Source organism: Chiloscyllium plagiosum, chromosome 6 (assembly GCF_004010195.1).
Source record: "Chiloscyllium plagiosum isolate BGI_BamShark_2017 chromosome 6, ASM401019v2, whole genome shotgun sequence".
In the NCBI taxonomy this organism is placed as follows: Eukaryota; Metazoa; Chordata; class Chondrichthyes; order Orectolobiformes; family Hemiscylliidae; genus Chiloscyllium; species Chiloscyllium plagiosum.
The window spans coordinates 81,487,291-81,507,503 of NC_057715.1; the positions used below are offsets into that span (position 1 = coordinate 81,487,291).

At 36.6% G+C, this 20,213-nt stretch overlaps 1 protein-coding gene across 5 annotated transcripts in view; it reads right to left on the minus strand.

The window, feature by feature from the left end:
• atp8a2 (ATPase phospholipid transporting 8A2) overlaps positions 1 to 20,213 on the minus strand; it is a 567,355-nt gene that overhangs the window by 289,578 nt on the left and 257,564 nt on the right. For all 5 annotated transcript variants that reach the window (XM_043691978.1, XM_043691979.1, XM_043691980.1 and 2 more), the window contains 4 exons: positions 18,318 to 18,402; positions 16,092 to 16,231; positions 14,370 to 14,508; positions 11,487 to 11,551 (listed from right to left, as the gene is read on the minus strand). In XM_043691978.1, coding sequence (XP_043547913.1) covers positions 11,487 to 11,551; positions 14,370 to 14,508; positions 16,092 to 16,231; positions 18,318 to 18,402 — 429 coding nt within the window. The remainder of the gene's footprint in view (positions 1 to 11,486; positions 11,552 to 14,369; positions 14,509 to 16,091; positions 16,232 to 18,317; positions 18,403 to 20,213) is intronic.

The window sequence follows — 20,213 nt, forward strand, 5'->3', positions numbered from 1 at the left end:
GCATATTTCCTAAAATAGCTTTTTTAGGCCAAAGGGTCAGTTAATGTAAAGATCGCTTAAAACCCAGGTACATGTATTTCAAGGGTTTTTACAGCACAATAACAACATACAAGTGGAAGTTCTTTTCAATATGTTTTTCTATTGAGTGTAATCTAGTGGTGCCTCAAGAGCCTGGAGAAGTACAAAATCAGCAATAATAACTTATAGATTCCCCATAATGCACATGCATAGACTGCAGAAATTGCTATCCCTTTAGTAGCATAACAATCGAGAATACTGGCAATTTAACCATCATTATCATCATATGATCTGGGTCTATGAACTGTATTCAAATGCACAAAAGCAGAACTGGCTAAGGAGTTTAAGCTGCAAAATGAATAAATTGCAACAATGCAAGTAACCAAAAAACTATTGAAAGAGGTATAATAAGCTTCATGGTTTGGAAAGAGGCGGAGATGTGAAAACCTGTCAGGTGGTATGGGAGCAGGTAAAGGCAATGAGTTCAATGGGAATAGCGGGGGAGGGGGAGAGGAAAGGGGGAGTAGTAGTAGATGTAGCAAAATGGATAGTTGTCAATCTTAGTGTCAAGCAAGCTCAGTTTTTCAGAATTTATTTTTGAAGATGAGTGTGGAGGGGGTTAGGAGAAAGGGGAGATCACGGATAATGGAGAAAAGAAACTGCAAGTTATCTTTGCTCTCCAATGGCAATGATGTTGACAGGAGAATGAAACTTGACAATTCTTTGTGTGGACCAGCCAGGTTAGATAATGGATAGCTAAAGCAGTATGCAAATATACTAAAGTACACACCCCTTGACCATGAAATGAAGATGACAGCCATAACAGCACAATAACTGGGATAGAAGAGATCAAAGATTTTGCTGGCGATGAGGACATTAAAGATGGAGTTCTAAAAATTGCTAAGCAGATGAACAGTTCTTCATAAATATTTCCATTCACCCCAATGAATATTCAGCAATGGATTTTGGAAGTGTAATACAAGTGATCCAGGAAGAGATTTTATGGCAATGGATGACAGTAGGATTGGAAAAGAATAGACGAATGAGATTGGTAGGGGATGCAAGAAGAGGTCAAAGATGATTTTGCCTATGATAGTTACCAAGGGTGCAGTATCCACATGGACTTACAAAACTAAGGCATGTCAGTGAATGTTTATATGGAGGGAGAAAAGAAGGTAATAAAATCAGAGAAAAGAGGGTGAGGTCGGGTGAAGACTGATATTACTCAGGATGAGGAGTAGCTCAGTATATTGGCCAATGGACAAAAGAATGGTGAACACCTCTTACAAAATAGAAGCAAGTAAAGAATCAAAATACAAAACAGGTGTGCAGAACTATTTCTGGGAATAGTCAAAAGACTTTCAAGGCCAATTGTGCACTGTCCCGACTGCATGGAAAGTAAATACTACTTTCACATTATTAGCATCCAAGACTATTTTGCACGACTTTTTCATTAATCTCTCATGCAATGGATTTTAATCTTTTCTCTTCATAAGTAGGTTGCCACTTATTCTGTTAATTAGGAGGTAAGGGTTCCAGCTGTTCGAGTGCCACAGTACTTCAGTTTCTTTCAAAATACCTTTTTAATTGGTCATTATGCTCAAGGCTCAGAAAGGTAGTGAAATTCTAGCCAGTGGCCTCAATGTGCTCTATCCTGGCAGAAACCTGTTCTCAAGCATGTGCAAATAAAACAGACAAAAGATGAATGTGGAGGACTTGCATGTCAGAATCAATCCATGTTGAGATAATGGAAGTCGTTAGTCAAACCATATGTCTGCACCCAGTAGTGGGAGGACTCATTAAATGTCAGCTGTAGAAACAGTTAAGTCTCTGGGCAACAGGTGCAGTGTCCATAATTCAAACTCTACTGAATCACCTAACAAAATAATGCAAGCTTTAAGACGACAGACCAGTCCTAAGATGTAAAAACATTCTAGGTGCATTACAGGAAAAACTAATACCACATCTATTTATTTCCATGTTTTGCAACTTAACTAAATAAATCTTTTAAATTACAGAGAAGCAAAACATATTGCATCAAATCGTCAATGTGCTTGAAACACGAATCCCAATTGCATGTAATGTCTGTGACATTCGAGATCGAAGGAAACTATCACAAAGTATATAATATTTCAATCACAGTAGTTGAATATAATAGGTTTCCATGGTACTATGCAACCTTCAAGTATTATGATGGAGGGCTATCCTATTACCTAAGTGGGTAGGTAAGAAAAGGATTAATCTTTGGCAAAACTATTTCTGTTGGAAAGAAAGTAAATGGCCTTGGTTTCAGAATTCATTGGGAAAGCAAAATTATATAATACTCACTTTGTTAAAAATTGATATTCATAATCTATTATAATATAACCATAATCCTAGGTTTTGACTAATTTGTGATTTATCCCTCTGTTATTTGTGGAACCTTGCAGTGTGCTTTCTATCTGGCCTTTCCCTATAATAGTGACTGCACTTCAGAAGTAATTTACTGACTGTTAAACAGTTGGGGGATCCTAAGAATGTGAAAATCATTACAAACATGCCAAGTTCTTTCCCGTTCTTTATTACTTAAGCAATACTGTTAATATCTTCTCCTTACCATGCATAAAGCAGATCATAGAGCTGTACAGAAAATTGTGGGTCAACTGTCAATTAAACATCTGACTGATAACTAAAAGTGACTGAAGTTAGCACATTCAAGCTGATAAATGTGATAGGGAGAGTTTTTAGGAGTGGAGGAGTTGAGATACAAACATAGGCAGGTGAGGTTTCAGAAAGGGGAATAATTACTCTTAATGATGAAGTAGGTGCGTGGTTTCATGATCATGTCAGACTTAAACAGGGCATTCGGGATGCATGCAAGTCAGGTTCATAACAAGCAAATAACCAAGGAGAATGGATTAAGAACTGTAGGAAAACATTTCTGGGAGGGGCCAAACAGATTAACTTGCATTTTGTTCACACGAAGCTGAAGAACTTTCAGCCTTAGGCAGAATCATCTTTGAGTTTGTCAGTCACTCACCATACTGGCAATTTTGGGGTGACATTGTAGAAACATTTATGAAATGGAGATACAGCTAAGGGAAATAAAATAAATTTGGAACAGGGAAGGCCTGTAGGATTTCTACTACTGCTCACGTGGAGGATTAACACCAGTATCCATTGGCTGGGCTCTAAATCCTGTTTCAATGTTGTTACTTTGTGCAAAGCATGTAAACTGCTTTCTAAGGTACAAACAAAAGTTAGGTATCTCTCCTTGATCTTGAATTGAACCCATCACAGAGATCCCCCTTCATCAACATCTCGGGAGTCACCACTGATCAGAAGCTTACCTCAGATAGCCTTGATAACACCAGGGCAGCAAGAACAAAGGACAAACTGGACACTTCATGTGAAAATGACTATAGGATTGATAGAAATCGTTGTTTAAATAAAATACCAGGCTGTATTTACATTCTTAATTATTAAGATATAAGCAATTCAATTAGTTTTCTGGTAGAGTTGATCGTAAAATTACATTGGGAACCACTACATTCACTTATATTTATTGTGTCAATGAGTCACAGGGAGACTATATTTAAAAAGATAAAAATAAACTAAGGTTTACGTATGTTGCACAGTTTCAAGATTTTGTTACTCATAAAACATGTATCAACCCCACTAACTGAAGCTAACTTGTTTCAAATGGAATACAAGGTGAGACCTTTCAATACATCAGCAGAGCTAGTGAAGCATTAACAAAGTAGTGGGACCTTTTGTGCTACAAAACAATAATAATACATCAAAGGTCATCTATATGATTAGTTCCAGCAGAAAGGATTATCTGGAAATATTACCACCAGCAAGTCTATGCCATTTTTATCATCACATACTCACCTTTGTAATCCACTATCATAAATAACTAGAAATAGTGAATTCAATGAACCAACATAACATCCTCATGAACAAAACATGAGACTAGCTTGAGAGGTAGCTCAGAATTTTCTTCGACATCACAAGTAAATGCAAAGTGATAGGCTTAATAAACATTGATAAATGTATACATTTCCCCAAAAAGTCCCCACCCATCTAAAATGAACTTTACCCATTGCTGCTCTGCACAAATAGTGGTTACCTCACAATTTTGGTATTTCATCTCTAAGGACACTACTATAATGGTTTAAGCATACCTCACTTGAAATTAAGCATATATTCCCAAGGGGAAGCCTGTCTCAATATGTAGGAGAAGCCATTAATTACTACAGGCTCATTTCTCACTTATATGAGAAAAGTTCAAGTTGTTTCACAGCTCATAGGCAGATGTATGCCTAACATTTTCCAACTCAATCTTCATTTTTAAACACACAAATTAATCAACATGAAATAGGTCACAATCTCTCATGTAAATAGAATCTACAAATCTGCCAGTTAATTGCTTCTACACAAAGACAGTCCCCCGTTTGAAAACAGGCTCAGTTCTGGAGATCATTTATTAGGTTGGGGTATCTGGTCGCCTTGGACAAGTTGGACCAAAGGGTCTGTTTCCATCCTGTACATCTCTATGACTCTATGACAATTCACAACAACATGAAGCAGCTGTTTGTAAATTCAGGAAATGTTTTGAGTTTTTTAAATTACACCCCTGTTTGGGTTTTCATTTGTAAGTAGGAAAGTTTGTAAATTGGACATTCATAAAGCACACTGCATATCCCATCATACCTCATGTTCTTTAATCATTACAATAATGATAGTTCAAGCTACAAGGTTTACAATTACTCCTCAAAAGTAGAGCATATGTAATCATACTATAGCGTGTTCAACTGAGATAAACTGTATTATGGTGGGCGGCACGGTGGCATGGCGACACTGCTGCCTCACAGCGCCAGAGACCCGGGTTCAACTCCCGCCTCAGGCGACTGACTGTGTGGAGTTTGCACGTTCTCCCAGTGTCTGCGTGGGTTTCCTCCGGGTGCTCCGGTTTCCTCCCACAGTCCAAAGATGTGCAGGGTCAGGTGAATTGGCCATACTAAATTGCCCGTAGTGATAGGTAAGGGGTAAATGTAGGGGTATGGGTGGGTTTCGCTTCGGCGGGTCGGTGTGGACTTGTTGGGCCGAAGGGCCTGTTTCCACACTGTAATGTAATCTAATCTAATCTAATCTAATCTATACAATGCAAGGATTTATGATAATTTAGGAAAGAGATGATGTTATAGGGGCCTTTGCTGATATTCAGAAAGTAAATTAGTTGAGATATTTCTTACACTAGATAATCATACAGTTATGAGTTGTACAAATATTTCAAATCTTACTTTAGATGTCATTTGAAACTATATAAACACACAGCAAGGAAAACATTTCACTTTACAGCTTTTCCCCTTTTTTCTTCATGTATTAAAAAACTCAAAGCTATGGGCTTGTTGCATCTTTCTTTGTTCCTGCATCCTCAGTAATAAATCTCAACTTTAAAACTACGCAATCACTAGTCATTTAATCTTGGTTAATTATTTGGTTAATCTTGTCTCATACTCTTCATGTTTCCTGGTGTTTTGCAGTAAATCTTGACATATCAAGATTTCTGATTTAAAAAGGTGTGTACATTATCCAGATACAGTGCAATATTTGGCCCACACAAGCACTTGCCATTCATCCCTGATTTTCCAATACACATAATCAATAGTTAGAAGTTGTATTTATATTATTCCCTAAACCATTCAACACCACACCTCAACTTGTCTAAGATTAATGTGAGCAGTGAAATACAACCAGGTAAATGCTGTGTTAGAAGTAGAAATTTGCAATGGCAATGTGAAATGAAAGATGTCACAGGTCATGAGTCTATTGAGTAAATTAAAACAGAAGGGAATAGAAGGCTTTAAAGATTGTCAGTATAAATTATTCGAAATCTGGTTGAGAACGTGTATTTAAAAATGCTAACTTGCTTCATACTTGTTATCAATGTAAATAAAAATAGTCATTAAACTATAGGTGTATCACTCTTATAATTTATTTTAAAATACCTAAAGTTGACCTACAAGGTAGAAGTTAACACACATGTCAAAGTTCAAGAGCAAAGCCTGATTGGTTTATAATTATCTGCAACAAATAAGATTAAATTTGTAGCTATAAAAATGTCCTGATACTTTTGAAAACCTTTCACTTCACACTCAATAGTAAAATTTTGAGAGAGCTTTACTCTGAAAGTGAACTGAGGAACTGTTGATACGAATGTTGGACAGAGAGGAGTTTCAACATCTCACCTTACAGAGCAAAAAATGAACTGTCAAAACAAAAAATAGCCAATAAAGAATGATGAGTATACTATTGCTAAATATATTCTGATGCTTGGAATGGATCAGAAACACCCAATGATCAAATCTGAACAGAGCAATAGATCTGATGTTTCTGTCTGAGGAAATCAAGAAAGAACAAATTACACAAATAAAGTAGTTAAATTTCAGAGGAGATTAAGTACTGAAAAAGATGGAGGAAAATGAAGGAAAGGATGTCTCATATATGGAAGGAGCACAGAGGCAAACCAATTACCATTGAAAGTCCCCTTTTGATTGGAGGAGAAGATTCCAGGGACACAGCAGAAAAGATTAGAAGGCAAACGACTGAGAAAACTTGCATGCAATAAAAACTGAACTGGCGTTATTCCTCTATTATCAAATAATGGCCTAGGGAATCAGTAAACTCAAAATCTAAGGATAACAGACATCCAGATAGTTATCAAGTATGATAGCTCAGGGTGAATTGGGTTACAAACAAGCTGCACAGCACAACTTTTCAATATAGACATTATCCAAACAACCTCAATATTCAGTGATATTCAGAAATAAAAATTAGGCAATTTCCATAACATAAATTTGCACAAGGTCTGACACAATCTTTTTAAATAAAACATACTATGAAACACCAAAAGCAAACAAAAAAATGCACGTCTATGAAACTAAAAACGCACAGCAGGCCAGTCAACCTGAAGAAAGTTTTTAATCTTTATCCTACTACCAGTCACAGAATCGATCATATCTAACATGGGAATTGCAACTTTGCAAATGTAAAGATTCTGATGTAAATGAACAACCCATGAAACACTATCAAAAAGAATACTGGATTGACCGTTCACTATTATTGTCTTAAAACTCTTTTTGAGGAGCTTGAAAACTAAGAGGACCATTTTTCTGAAGATTTTTTAAATGGATTGCCATTGTTAAGGATTCAGACTGACCGACATTATTACCATAAAAGCTCATATTTGCTCTGGCAAATAACTTGGATGCACTTGGTTTCCGAAAAAGAGAATGCATTTTTCCATAAATTGCAAAATGACCTGGTAAATAATTATACAAAATGTTCCTGTTTTTACTGTTGTTAAAGAAGGTATATGCAGTATTTTATTTTCTCATTCTGCACTTTTTTCCTCACCCAGCACACTTGGTAAGTGGGCAAGATGGTAGATGAATGAGTGTAAAGTTATCCATTTAACTTAAGAAAGTTTAAAACAGAAGTTTATTTTGAATGGTGAGAAATTAGAAAATTGTTGCATTCGAAAGGACTTCGGTTTTCTTGTACATGAATTACAAAGTTCAAATGCAGGTATTCCAAGAAATTAGGAAGGTACGTTGACTTTTGTCATAAAAGGTTCGGAGTTTAATAGTAAAGAAGTCTTTCTACAACCAGACAGTGCATTGGAGGCAGCAACCCCTAAAATACTGTATAAAGTTTTGGTCTCCTGACACAAGGAAAGATATAGTTGCTCTAAAAGGACAGCTATGTTAGTTGACTAGACTGACTCCTGTGATGAGGGAATTATCTATGAGAAGCAATTGAATAGACCAGGCCTACATTTGAATTGTTTACAGGTTACAGGCAAACTCAAAATTATACAAGCCAGAAGCATGATGCATTCAGTCATTAAATTATTTGAGGGCTCTTCATTGCTATCAATGACTTCAAAGTTCTCATGTTAAGTGTCAAGAAAAGCAGAATTTCTAATGTAAATTACAAATTTAATTTCCAATCTTCTTTAAAAAAACTCTGCAGTTACCACAGGGCAAATTTCTTTTGATAAGCAATTATGATTGGTCATGAAATCACCCATTACCTTCACTCAAGAATCAGTCATAAATCAGAAATCACCACTGTTACCAAACACTCATGAACTGCATTGCACTGATGTAGCTGTGCAGTATGGCATTTCCTACTTTTTTAAAATTCACATGAACTGTGCACAAGTTTAGATAAACTGAAAAAATCCAAATTTACAAAGTATTTCAAATTGTAAATTTATGTTGTTTTTAAATAGCACACTCTTGCGCTATGAGAAATTTTCCTTTGGGTAAACCAGGTAATTTAAAATTAAGTGAGTTTAGAGGTCTAAGAAATTGACATGCTTTTTTTTTATTAGTCATCTATGGGTCGTGGAGTGTTGCTGGCTAGGCCAGCATTTACTGCATATTTCTAACTGCCCTGGACAAGGGGCTAGTGAGCTGCTGTTCTTGGAAGTAGGCATACCCACAGTACTATAAGACTTTCCACATACCTGATCTGTGCACGCAAAATTTCTTAGTTGTGCAAAATTATAAGCTCAAGTCTAGATTGGCAAAGCCAGGACTTGAGCAGACTATGTATACCAAGTATAGAGGTTGTTTCAGCAACCCACAAATTGTATTACTAAAGTTGTATTTGGTGCACACAGATCCTATCATCCTATCTGCCGAAGCAATAGCTTCCATGATTAATTGTTACTAAACTGAAAAAGTCCTGACATTCAATGGTGGTGAAAAATCCTGATCCTGGTGGCATGACCCTTTCCTTGTTCTGTAACCTCCTCTAGCCCAGCATGCCTTTGGGATCTCTGTACTCCTCCAATTCTGACATCCTGTACATTCGTGAGTTCAATCACATCACCACTGAGCAGTGTTTTCAATTGCCTTAGCCCCAAACTTTGGAACGCCCCATCAAAACTTCAACATCTCCTTTTTCCTTCAACATTTATAGTAAGATATTCCTTAACACAGATGTCTTTGACAAAGCATATAGCTATCCATTCTGATATCTCCTTCTGTGGCTCAATGTCATATTTTGATTGATAAGACTCTTCAGAAGTATCTACACTAAAGGTGTTATAAAGATGTAGGTTACTTTTGTTGTTATTAATCCACCTTGCTAAGTTCCATTCTTGAGCCAGATAAATCAGCAGCATCCTGGAATTTGTTGACATGTCTGTTTAAAATACGAGATTACCAAGTCTATCAGAGGGTCAGTTTGTTCTGTGCTTCCATGACTGGGTTAACATAAGTTAACTCTACATTTAGTACACTCTTTCAGAAATACAGTTTTATGTCTATTTTTGGAAACATAGGACCAAAATATTTCATAATTGTTAAGTATTTTGGTTTAAAAAATTCCCATAGCATGCTTCCTGAGTAGTGTGCTTTTCCATGAATTAGAAGATAGGTGGGAATGACACATTGGCTCCAATATTTTGCCAAGATTTATGAGACATACACAGCTGGCTTGACATCTAATTTTTCATTCCACCACATCAAGAAAAGATTTGCCTAGTTTCGTCGTGACCTCTCCACCTCATCATGATTTCAACTGAAAAATCCCTGTGCAGGGAATCATGGTTGAAGTCACCGATCACTTCAACATCAACTAGCTGTGTCATTTGGCTGCAATTGAGTTCTATTGTACGACTGAATGAGTTCAGAGATTATATACAACTGATAATAATTAATGCTCCCTCTATGTTTTCCTGTGTTTTTAAAAAAATTCTCATTTTGTTGGCCTGACTAACGAAGTCAAAGTTTAAGTGAGTATATGTATTCACCAATCTTCCTGATATGCTTCTCAGTTTGGATACCAAAGATCAAATAAAATTAAAACAGACAAAAACATGCTATGATTTAGTGCCACTATGGATAACCAGCCTCAATAACACCCACTCCAGCTGTCATCCATAAGTCTTGCTAATGTGCCTACTGCCTTTTCGATCTGTAGTGCGGATTCATTTCCAACAGTTAAAATGTTCTGTGACTTCCTACATTCTATTTTAAAATGTTGCTTCAGCTAGCTAGTGTCATTTAAAATGACAGATTCTCTAGCAATAAATTTAAAATCAGAATAAACATATTTAAGACCAAAACACAAGAGTCAAACAACACTCAACATTCCTGTGTCACAAATCTAACATCTGAAAGGAATGAGAATAAAATAATAATGCATGTTAAACATTTTTAGTTGAGTAAGTTTGTGTACAATCAGCTTTTACAGCTTTGTCTGCACCTGTCTCAATGACTGCTCACAAACAGTAATTATACAAGTCAGATACACAGAATAGCCCAGTCAAAACGTTACAGCTACAGTGACTCTTCACCCACTCAACAAAAGAAGCCATTTAGGAAGACCATATAGCAGCAACAACAATTGTTTATATATCTGGTCCAAAATATCTATTTATTGAGCCTTTGTCTTCATTTGTTTTCAGTAGCAAATGTCTACATTTTGTTTATTTTTTGTAGTTGCCTTGCACTTTATCCTTATACAATTTCCTTTTGTCAAAAAGGTCAGAAGAGTTGGAGGGCTTGAGACACAAATTTTACCATGTCTGAGAAAAAGTAAAATTAATTCTGCTGGCAACCAACTTTTTGCCTCCTGCCAAGATGGAGTGCTCAAATATAATTTCACATACAAAAATGCATTTGTTGAAACCACACAATTACAGTTCTATTCCTGAGTAAAATAACCTTCCAGTGCCTTTTATTACTCCTAATTTTTCTCACACTTCAAACACGTCAACTCATAGGTTCTGTGGCATTGTTGAAGACAGGAGGAACAACCTCTTAAGCTATTATTTCACTTGCTCCTTTCTTAAAGATCAGTCCAGTAAGGATTTCTGTCCTAACTGTTATCAGAACGACAAGGCATCACCCAGTGTCTGGTTGATACTTTCTTGTGAGGTGAGATTCAGATTGAGAACTGACAGGGTGAAGAAGCGGGAAGAAAGATTTACTTCTACATTACTAAAGGGTCTGTGAGTCTGAGTAAGAATCAAATCTGGGATTCAAACGTTGAACCGGAAATTTGAAATCAACCACTAGATAGCAATTCAAGTCAAAAATCAAACGTGTCCAGTGAGTGCCCTTCTCTGTATGCAGAGAGTAGTCTACTCTCCACTTCCAGCCTCCCTTCTATGACATATTAGTACAGTGCCTGATATACTGTGATTGAATAGCACTAAATTGCTTCAACAATATTAATAGTTTTTAAATAGAGAAATGCAAAATGAGAGCAACACAAATCATACTACAACTGATTTACAACTAAAATGCCTATGTACTTTCAGTATTTCAACAGGTGAGAAATGTTATAGGCATTGAATGATGGAAAGCATTACAATGTTGAATGGCAAGTTTCAATAATTACAAAAGATAAATGCTTTAAGGTCTAAAACCTGGACAAGATTTGAAAGGAATGGAATGACTTACATCTAAAGAATCTTCATTCACTATTAGTAGTGACATACTTTGGGACACAAGTTTGCACGAATAACCTGTCAAAAGAACAGAAACAAGCAATTGTTGAAAAATATCAATTCTTTTCTAAATACAACATTGACAAGTAGAAAGATCACAGAATAATAGTTTGACTACATTTCTTTTTATTCTCCACATTCCAGTCAAAGGTATAAACATTTTGAAAATTTCTAAGGAGCTTTCCACCGCTAAGTACGGGACACTCCCAAGTTTAGATATAATACATTGTGAAACAACTTTTTGGACTATCCTGACAAGACAGCTTCAGCTGAACCCTTGTAATGACTAAGTTGTGAAAGTTATGGTTTATCTGGCACAGAACCCCAAATATCAGGGAGAGTCCAGCTTCAATCTTAGATGGCATGCTATTATTTGGTGATATCGGTTTGCACAATGTTTCAATATGCGGTGGAAGGGAGAAGGAATTGTGTCAAAGTAAGGTAATGAAAGTTTACACTTGTAATTGCTGTCCAGTGATGCCTGTTATGACATATAAATTTATAGTCACAGGTTGGGTTTGTTTGTAACCTCTGTAAAGATAAATACACAGCAACTTTAATAATTAGTTTTCTATATCTAGCTGACTCTAATTTACAAAAGTAGACTATTCATTCACCCTCATGCTTTTTTTAATATATAAATCAATCCCCAACCCATTTAACTTAGCATTATTTGCCACTTCCCTAATCAAGTGGCACTTTCCCTTTCTCCCCAAAAGTTCAAGCTGACAACTGTGCCTCCGTTTTATGCTAGCAACTGCTGCCCCTACCTTTGGCAATTGTGATGGCAGATTCCATTCTCTCATCTCAAAACATTAGTTCTGGTTTCCATCTCCGCTTCCCTCCCTCCACTCAACCACACAGCAAAAACTGCTCTCAAACGTTGGTGACATGTGGTAAAGTGATGCAGACGTTCCTTCATTTACTACTATCAAAACAGAATTTAATTTTTAAAAAATAGAGACTGACAATACTATTCATTCTACTCAGGTAGAATATTAGTGCCAATCCTATATCGAAGGAACATGGGCGAATCAGATCTGATCTTCATTAGCAGAATCCCGGAAGAACGAACTATTTAGAATTTAAAATCAGTAGAAGTAAAATTCTACCAGAAAGTCTGATGGCTGCAAATGCACATTATACAAATAAATGAACATAAGGGAGGGTACTCGACTTCCTTCAGCTTATTTAAGAAGAATTTATTCTGAATGACATCCATTTTTTTAACCATTGGTCATATTAATCGATATGAATCACCAACAATTTAGAAATTCTAAATTTGAGTTTGTCTCAGTTAATTTTTTTTTTCTCTAACAGTTTCATTGATGCAATCCATTTAACATAATATGCTGCAAAGTGTCTCACAAGAACAAGATACAAGCTTTAAATCTGAAAATACCTTTCTAATCAATGGTTCTGGTAGATAATCACAACACACCAAATGCAATGCACTCAGAAGCAAGTAGAAAATTTATTTTAATTTTTATGCATTATTATAGGATTTGTATCTAATTATAACCTGCATGAAGCTCCAATCTTCTTCAATGTGCCAGGGAGCTAAACTAGGATTATGACAGAGTCATCTTATGAAGAAGGCCTTTGAATTGAATAATTTGAAGTTGCTCAGAATTTATCATTTTCTGAATCATACATAATGACACTCAGCTATTTCACTTCTGGACAAAGGTCTGCACACAGTCAACGATGGGCTGAGTTTCCTAGCAGATTTTGCAAAGTGCCACCATCTTTTGAATTGTTAGGGTGGTACAGTGGTTAGCACTGCTGCCTCACAGCAGCAGGACTCAAGGTTAATTCCAGTCGACATATTTTCCGTGTCTGCGTGGATTTCTCTGATGCTCCCACAGTCCAAAGATGTGCATGTTAGGTGATTGACCATGCTAAATTGCCCAGAGGTGTCCAGATGCGTGCAGACTAAGATTACCCATGGGAAATGCAGGGATAGTATAGGATAGAGGGATGGGTCTGGGTGGGATGCTCTTTGGAGGGTCAGTGTGGACTCGATGGGCCATATGGCCTGCTTCCACACTATAGGGATTCTATGTTGTTAACACTCATCTGGTCAGAAGTGGTCACTGAACCTATCATGTTGGTATTTGCTGAGAGTGCAATTGAACAACTGGGGAACACTTTCATACTGGCTTCAATGAAGTCAATATCTCTATCAAAATATGGACTTCATTGAAGTTAGCATGAAAATAGTTTCCCAGTTGTTCAATTTGGGCTAAAGTGATCAATCACAATTCAGTTATATGTTTTGGAAATTAACAACTCTGTAGAAGGCACAACATTATTGAACAATCTATCACTTTAGATGACATTCCCCACATTACTAAAGATGGAATCTGAACAGGTCCAAACATTTCTCTTGAAGAACCTTTCTCCAGCCGTTGTACTAAAAAAATTAATGTTCACATCGTAACTCAGTCCTTGCACCCTCCGAGGTTACCTATTTCAGCAAACACCTCAAAACAGAGGTCTTACAATATGAATTTTGGGTACCAGTGGAAAATATCAGTATCCTTTAAGACAAACTAATTGTTGCAACTTTTCAAAAAGCTGTTCACATAAAGTTATATTAATGATTTTAGTCTAATCAAAACAGAGCTGCTGCTTCACATTGTGTAATCCTAGCACTAAAGCATCAATTCAAGGTAACTTTGACATCCTTGCCTTCAGTTTGCCAATTGAACATAAATTTTAAAAATGTACAGGAATTTAGTTATGCAAATCTAATAATGTGGATTTTATATGACAATCCTATTGACCCAATCAACATTAAAAAGTATGCGGGGGGAGGTTTAAGTGAACACACCAATATTGATTGCAGTTTCTTGCTTATCGCCTGTCAGAACCCATATTTTGATATCAGCTTTCATTAGTGTTGCTATGGTTTCAGGTACTCCATTCTGAAGACGATCTTCAATAGCAGTTGCTCCAAGTAGCAGCAGATTCTGAAAAATAGGTTTTTGGAAAATAAATATAATGAAAATACTGAAGTTTACATGATATAAAAATTTCTAATGTTTCACAAGGAACACAAAACAAACATGTGTTGGAGGTTAAGCAATCTGTGGGTATTTAATTGCCCATGTACAGTTTGCACCATTAAAAGTACTTTTAAAATGTAAACTGTTCAAAGACACTGAGGCCAACAGTTCTATCCCTACTACAGAAAAATGTTTGCATAGGAGGATAGAAGATTTAATGTTTGTGTGACTTAGTGCCACACAGCATCATATATTTACTGAGCCTTCTGAAGAACAACACTAACTTCTTAATCTGAAGTTAATTATTAAACATGAAAATATTTCACACTGTCAATGACTCTTACTATGTTCATTTTCCCAAATGAATAGGGTTATTTTTCATTTTTTATTACATTCGTTCAATTAGCATTCACACTATTAAATGAAACAACCTTTTGTTCAAATAGTTTTTTATATTTTAAAAGTTTTAACACTACTGCACTCTGCTGGATATAATTGAAACAACATTTCTTACACAGAAATTACAAAACAGAAAAAAGTCATTTTCTCAACCAATTTAGTTTGGTACAAATCCACCACATTATCCTCCCTTATTTGTTTCTACATCTCATTATTTCCTATTCTCTCTAGTATTTACCTAACCTAGGATTAAAAATGCCTGTTGTTTTTGTTTCAATCAAGCTACATAGTCAATGAATTCCAGTCTCTCAAAAGAAATGTTTTTGGTACTCTGCCCTAAATGTCTAATGCTTAATCTTATATCCACGACTCTTAGCCCAAATGTATCTAATAAAGGAATGCAGGAGAAACCTCTTCACCTAGAGACAGTGGTTAGGATGTGGAAGTGATTGCTGTATTGCATAGCTGAGGTGACCAGCATAGATGCATTTAAAGGGAAGCTAAATAAATATGAGAAAACAGTAGTAGGTTAAAGATCAACAGGGTTAACATGAAGAGTGTGGAAGAAGGTTAATGTAGAGTATAAACACTGGCATGATTATTGATTGCATGTATGTGCAAACCAGAAACAAAGTATTCTTTGTGTCAATGCTACGTAAAAATGCAGCAGTAAACTTTGATGGATCAATTAATTTTAAATTAACTTAATTTATATTTCTCTCCTATAAAAAAAACTCCCTTTTCACATCCTCAAATGAAAGCCGACAGCCAACTTTCCCTGATACCTCTGCATCCTACACTGTCACGATCATTCAGTGGCACGAGCACTTGAACCAAGCTGCTAACTGAAAATCAATTTATCGACAATTCTTCAGCAGCAGGAGCTGCCAGAAGGCCCAGTAAAAATAAACGTTGCCAATGATTGGCCTTAACAAATCCTGGCGAATCTACTTTTCGATTACAATCAGTGAAGTGGGATCGAAACACATTGGTACGCATCTGGACAGAGTATACATGAATCCCTAAGGTGAACTAATAGAGACTAGTGCCATACCGAATTCTTTCATGCTTATTCTTCATTAAACGTTAGTACTGAGGTTCGTGCCCACAACAGTGATATATGTAATGCAGCAGTCATCAGTTCTTACCTTTTCTATGAGTTCATAGGATTCCTCCAATTTTGTGGTTCTGTTCTGAAGTGCTATACTGGCTTTGTTATAAATCTGTACCCACTGCTCATAGTCATTCAATTCGAGGTCAGTATATGAAAAGCATAAAGTCCTTAAACCTGAAAATGATATCAAACTTTTAAAAAAATATTAAATGATCAATTATGAGGAATAGTTTTGGACAGTGAATCCAATGCAACTCAAAATTAGTTAAGGGTGGGAATTTATATCTATGTTGGACACAAAATCGGAAGTTGGCTGAAAATTGATATATTGAAATTGCATTTGTTTATTTAAGTTATGCAAATCTACTCTTTCTTCTACTTATTTCTGAGCTTGCATTCCTCCCTCATTTCTTTTCCTCTTACTAATAACTCTCCTATTCACTAAGTGGAAATTTGTGCCATTCCCTGCAGTATGTTGACTGGCAGGGATCATTTAATCAAGTGGATAGGAATTCCACCCACTTCCCAATTAAGTCTGAGGTGGAAAGGCCCACACAGAGCCTTCCTGCCTAGTTACCAACAGAGGCCTTATGTGAGCAATTAACAGGCAATTAAGGGCCTTATCCTGTCACTGCTGTAGTAACGCAGTGACAGGATGGAAGGGAAAAAGGAAAGAACTTGTCACATTCACAAATATGATAAGCAAATGCTGGTGTGTTTGTTTGTGGGCTCCCCGACTGTGTCTTATTCAAGGCACCCAATGTCCAACTGAGGGAATTGACTTTAGGAAGGGTGAAAGGGAGGAAAGGTGGAAGGGAGGGGAAGTGAAAGGGAGGAAAAGTGGAAGGGAGGAAAAGTGGAAGGGAGGAAGGGCTGGGGGTGGGTGAGAGCCACACTTGCTGATGACTCCCCAACCTTATCACATACAATCTGGATTTCTCCACAATGTGGCCCCAGGTGCGTTATCAGTTGCCAACATCTCCCCTGTGGTGCTGCAGGATACAGACGAGCTGTTAGACAATGACTGGGACTCTAATTCCCAGGTCCTTAAACCTGACGGAAAGTCTGCCATTGTCTATCATGAATATAAGTGTCACAAGATGAACAGGGCCTTTTTGAGAAGAATTAATGCTATGTTTGAAATGTGTCTGAATGTGTTGACTCGGAATGCAGCATCTGGCAGTTTCTCCTCTTTACTTTCTGGTTCATCATGTTAACTGGTCAAGAGCATATACAAATGAGGAAAAGGAATCAAACTGACTGGTTTTCTAAACAGCGTTACATATTACCTGCTCAGGTAAATTCATTTTTGTATTACATTATGGAGACAATTCCAGACAGATAGGCCTCTTTCCAAGCAATGCACTCCATAGTATTAAGCCCAGTGTCCAGGAGATTGTTAAAAACAAATTCCATTTTACACGGCATTTTTCACAACCATCAGATATCTCAAAGCACTTCATAACTAATGAAGTAAATCTGATGTGTAGACACTGTTGTTATACATTAAACTCACTGTATGTCAGAGTAAGGGAGCAAGGTTCAGCTAAAGCATCTTTACATCACTTAATGCTTGATAGCAACCTACCCAGGCTCCTTCAATGGCAGCTTCTGAACTCATTTGCACAAACACCTGCAACAGCATGAGCAACAGAAACAATGGGAACACCACTGTAACAATATTACCATTGTTTCTTCACTCACATGCGTCAAAATCCTAGAATTCCCTAAAATCACTAAAGGTGACACAACGTGGAGTGCATTAGTTCAAGGCAAGATCTCACCACCATTTTTCCATGATATAAATGAACAAAAAAAACTCAAATGAATTTTTAAAATGACCTTTTTCTCTAGCAATGTATAAGGAATGAGGACACCATGTCTACTAAAGCTGTTTAATCAGCAAGTAGTTCCAAATGCAGTTGATTCTTGCGCATAACAAAGAATACTTAATATTAAAGTCTTCAAGGCTGTTTTCCCAATTTTAATTATTGAACAGTTGTCCGAGGATCAGTTAATCTTCCATATGTTTGCTTACTGCCAGTGTATGACTCATCTTAACATTTCATGGAATTAAGGTAGGAGTCTGATAATGTAGAAACTGCTAAGATTGTAAAAACCGACTCGCGATTTCAGGCAATAAAAAGAATCACCTCGAACTGCCAGTCAGAGCAAATTTGCCAATATTTTATTCAATGTCTGGTTGTAGTTAGATGTTCAGCTATGTCATGTACTGCATATTAGTTCAGAGATTTCTTACCTTCTGTGGCAAACTGTTCAAGGTGATTTAATGTCTGACCTCTGTGTTTTGATGAGTCAGATAGTCTTTCAAAAATGACATCATCCTATTAAAAAGAGTCATGGTTTCAGCTTTTAAATATTTTTTCTAAATTCTTTAGAAATGCAAGAGAACCTGCTTTGAAAATTAATTTCTGATACTGGGGCATTTAACTGAAAACCATTTTCCATGGCAATTGAAAAACACACAGGCTAGGTATTTGTTTTTTTGTAATCTCAGAAGTCAAATTTTAAGAAAAGGTCTAATGAGACACTGGAAGTATTTTGAAACAAGGCATTTCTACCATTGTTCCATTTCTGCTAATCTAGGGCAATGATACTTCAACTGTTGCAGCTTCCGATAGCAATAGTTGATTTTCCCAGGATTTTAAGAACTGTTTACCTGGTGAACACTTGAAGAAACACTTTGACCTCTATGCACGCAAGCCTGCACTTTATTTATTTAGCTTTTAATTACTGGGCTTCAATTATTCTTTCAAGCTGCATATCTAAGTTGTACAACTAATGGGTAGGGACTCTACAACTCTTAGTCAGAAAGAACACAATAGTAAGCACTAATTTAAACTGATATTTTAAAATTTGTTTACGTGTCTCTTCTATTGTCTCTCTGAATCAAACTGTGATACAGTTCACTTGTGACCAAACGTCTGTTACAATGATATTCCTGCCATTTTGACTGGGTATAATCATGTCTAATATTCCCTCTATTATTTTTCTTCTGCAGGGACCTCTGAGGCCTGAGCATGGCACTAGCTTCTGGAAGCAGAAGCCAATGTGTCAAACCCAGCATATCAACAAGCATGCACAAGCCCTCCCAAAGGCTGCACAGCCGAGTAGCTTACAGGGGTGTTGATCATGTTACCAGCTAATTGCCACATAAAGTTTCCACCAAAAGTCCTAAGATGCTGAGCTGGAGCTGGAATTTTTAACTTTCAACTATCTGACCTCGAAGGCTAACTGTACTGCTGTAACTGAAGGGCATTTCAACTAAGATGAACGATCTCAGCACAGATCAGAAATAGAACGTGGGACTTCTGGATCTATAAGCATCAGTATACCACTTTCCATTGTAACAACTCAATCAGTTAAGCAAGAAGTTCCTAATCTGAAGATATCTTTTTCCACTGGCAGTGATTTATATTATTTGCAATGTATTTTCTTTTGGCTGTACAGATATTTATTGTCCATCCATAAGTGAACTGAGTGATGAGTTAGCTTCTGAACTGTTACAGGATGTATTGCTTCAGCTATCAGGGCATTGGTGAGACCATATCTCAAATATTGTGTGCTGTTTTGGTTTCCACATTTATGGAAGTATGTAAATAGATGTACGAGATACACAGGAGATTGACTAGATTGATACAAGTGAGCCAGTTTTTTTTAATGAGGAAAGGTTAGAAAGACTGAACTTGTTTCCATTGGAATGAAAGGGGACTTGATGGCTCCTATATATGATGTTCAACCAATTAGCCTAACATCTATTGTTGGAAAAGTATTGGAGTCAATTAAGGAAGGAGTATCAGAACTTTAGGAAAATCATAATATAATCAAGCAGAGTTTACATGGCTTCATGAAAGGGAAATCATGTTGTATTTGGCGTTCCAGAGGACATTTGACAAGATACCTCACAAAAGGTTAAGTCTAAGCACCGATAGTGTTGAAAGTAGTATATTGCCTTTGGCAGAGAATTAGTCATGGGCAGAAAACAGTGAGTTGGGATGAGGGGTTCTTTTTCAGGTTGGCAACTTGTAACCAGTGGGATTCCACAGGGATCAAGGAATGCTGAGACTGCAATGCTTTACAATATATCATTGATGTGGAGGAAGGAAGTGAAAGTACTGTAGCTAAAATTGCAGAT